Source organism: Fukomys damarensis, unplaced genomic scaffold, assembly GCF_012274545.1.
Source record: "Fukomys damarensis isolate Sample0158 unplaced genomic scaffold, DMR_v1.0_HiC HiC_scaffold_27, whole genome shotgun sequence".
NCBI lineage: Eukaryota > Metazoa > Chordata > Mammalia > Rodentia > Bathyergidae > Fukomys > Fukomys damarensis.
The window spans coordinates 2,763,965-2,766,853 of NW_022900939.1; the positions used below are offsets into that span (position 1 = coordinate 2,763,965).

General features: G+C 44.8%; 1 protein-coding gene across 1 annotated transcript; it reads left to right on the forward strand.

Moving 5' to 3' along the window:
- The first annotated feature begins 420 nt into the window (after window positions 1-420).
- LOC104868453 (olfactory receptor 5B3) lies at window positions 421-1,365 on the forward strand. Its single transcript, XM_010633209.1, has one exon. It carries the CDS (start codon window positions 421-423, stop codon window positions 1,363-1,365), a length of 945 nt encoding a protein of 314 aa, XP_010631511.1.
- The last annotated feature ends 1,524 nt before the right edge of the window (window positions 1,366-2,889 follow it).

Below are 2,889 nucleotides of genomic sequence, written 5' to 3' on the forward strand. Positions count from 1 at the left end.
CCTGTGCAGAAGCATGGAAATAACTGCAAATCGAGCTCACTGTCTTACTTGGAGGAGACCCTGAGCACACAGGCATATCAGCTCCTACTGAGCTCAGGGGTGAAGTGGCAGATGGATTCATCCACAGTTGGTTCCATCAAGTTATTTCATTGCCTACAACTTAGCCAGTGTAGAAAATTTTAAATGTGTGCCGAGTACACTAGGATTCCTCACATGTGACCGTATGTAACCCTGTGTGTAATTAACAAATATACTCAACTTGGTTTTTAAGGTAATGATGTTTCTGGAGAGTCTAGAAGTTCAAGTTATTGTTATACTGAAACTATGTTATACTATGTTGTGTACTTTCCTATTTCAATTCAATTTGTGATCACTCTGTTCCCTTTTTCTCATTGCTACAGAGCATCTACCAGTTCTCAGATGACACTGATGGAGAACAGGACAGAGGTGACCCAGTTCCTCCTGCTCGGACTGACCGATGACCCACACCTGCGGCTTCCCCTCTTCATCACCTTCCTCCTCATCTACACCATCACCGTTGCTGGAAACCTGGGGATGCTCCTGCTGATCCTCCTGGACCCTTGTCTGCACACTCCCATGTACTATTTCCTGGGTAACCTGTCCCTGGTGGATTTTTGTTACTCCTCAGCTGTCACTCCCTCAGTGATGGCTGGGTTGCTTACAGGAGACCAGGTCATTTCCTATGGTGCTTGTGTCACTCAGATGTTCTCTTTTGCAGTCTTTGCCAGTGTGGAGAATTTCCTCTTGGCTGCAATGGCCTATGACCGCTATGCCGCAGTGTGCAAGCCCCTACATTATGCTTCTGGAATGACAACAAATATATGCACTTGGCTGATTATAGGTTGTTATGCCATCTCTCTCCTGAGTGCTGCCACCTACATTGGGGACACATTCAGTCTCTCCTTCTGTAACTCCAATGTGGTCCATCACTTTTTCTGTGATATTCCAGCAGTTATGGTCCTCTCTTGTTCTGATAGACATCGCAATGAACTGGTTCTTGTTTATGTTGTGAGCTTCAATATCTTTTCTGCTCTCTTAGTTGTCTGGATATCCTATGTTTTCATTTTTATCACAATCCTAAGGATGCACTCAAGTGCAGGACCTTGGAAGGCTCTGTCCACTTGTGCCTCCCACCTCACTGCCATCTCCATCTTCTATGGGACGGTCATCTTCATGTACCTGCAGCCCAGCTCCAGTCATTCCATGGACACAGACAAGATGGCATCCGTGTTCTACACCATGGTGATCCCCATGCTGAACCCACTGGTCTACAGCCTGAGGAACAAGGAGGTCAAGAGCGCATTCTTAAAGGTCAAGAGCAGATTCATCTGTCGGACAAAATAATTTCTAGTTTTGGGTTTTGATTCATGCAGCACACAATTCCTAGAGTTTTTTCTCTCAGACCTTCACCATGTACCAAGTCACGGTGGAGTTAAATGCATGAAATGATACATATATCTGCAAAATCTGTTGTCTGGAAAAGAGAAATGTTACATCCAGAAATAAATACCTAAATGAGAATGTCTATGATATCTTAAGATCTGCTTTCGCAGAGCCACATTAGGGATATGGATGTTTTACTTACCTTCTGTGCATTTTTCCTTCCTCACTTGAATACAAACACGTGCAACAGGTTCTCATGGGAGACCACAGACAAAAGAAATGCCTTCTGATTTCTCATTTTGTTTCTTACCTATGGATCTGTGGATTAGTTAGAATTAAATGCAATCCGGCTGTTTGTTTTGGTCAGTTTAATGATGATTTCAGTGAATGAAATGATACCTAGACAACTGGGAAAACATTGTGTTTTCAAAAGAGTGTAGGATTTGAATGGGCAGACCAGTCAGGAAGACCCGCCCTCCCCTAGCCCTTGGAGAGCTCTTGGGAATACAGCCGCAGGTGGGGATGGTGCACCGGCTCTCTGTCTGTCTGTCTGTCTGTCTGTCTTCTTCCTCTCCCGGCACCCCTCTGTCCTTCACTAGGATGCCCTGCTCCTTTCAGTTTGCACACCAGAGCTGGTGACCTGAGCCTGGATCGCACCCCTTGGTCCCAAGGCTTCACCAGCACTTCACCCCATCCCACCTGCCTCAGGGCTGTGACTCAGACTGAGTTGTCGCACAGCCGTCCTCGGTGCCAGCTTTGGGGAGCACGGAAAGGGACTGCGTAGCCTCCATACAGGCTGACTTCCACACCAAGCCCTCTCTTACACATCCATCCACACGTGTGCTGGGCTCTTTCACTAGAGAATGCCCACTAATCACTTGTGCCTAATAACAGTTGAACTGCAGCGTCAGTATATGTTTTGACTGAGATGTCTTTGTGTCTTTTTACTGCTATCCTAAGAATCCTGTCTGGAGAGAAGCATGATATTGGTAAATGAAAACATGCGCTTTCCCGTTGTACATTGCACCAAGAGACCCATAAATACGGCATCTCATGTGAATTGATGTTTAGGTTTGGCTAAGTCATTTTGTACAAACAACACTCCCTTAGCTTCCTGTTCCCAAACACACATAGACTACAAAAATGCAGGAAAAGGAGAAGTATTGTAATGTACTAATATATTACTATAAACTTCGTTTAAAAATTAAGATGAGAAACCAATAATGTTCTACAATTTTCTTTCTGCAAAAGCTTTACAGTTGTTTATTTTGACCGCTCATTTTTAGTTGAGTTACATTCTCTTTTGGCCCTCCCCAGTCATTCACCCCTCTACTTTTGCAATGATTATCTTGCCATTTCTTCACATCAACCAGGCTCATGTCTCAGGGCCTTTGTATGTGCTGTCACCCATGTAGAGGTTTCTTACAATGCTTGGTTCTCGGCTTTACTCCTATTGATTCACGGGGTCCATGCTGATTGCCTGCA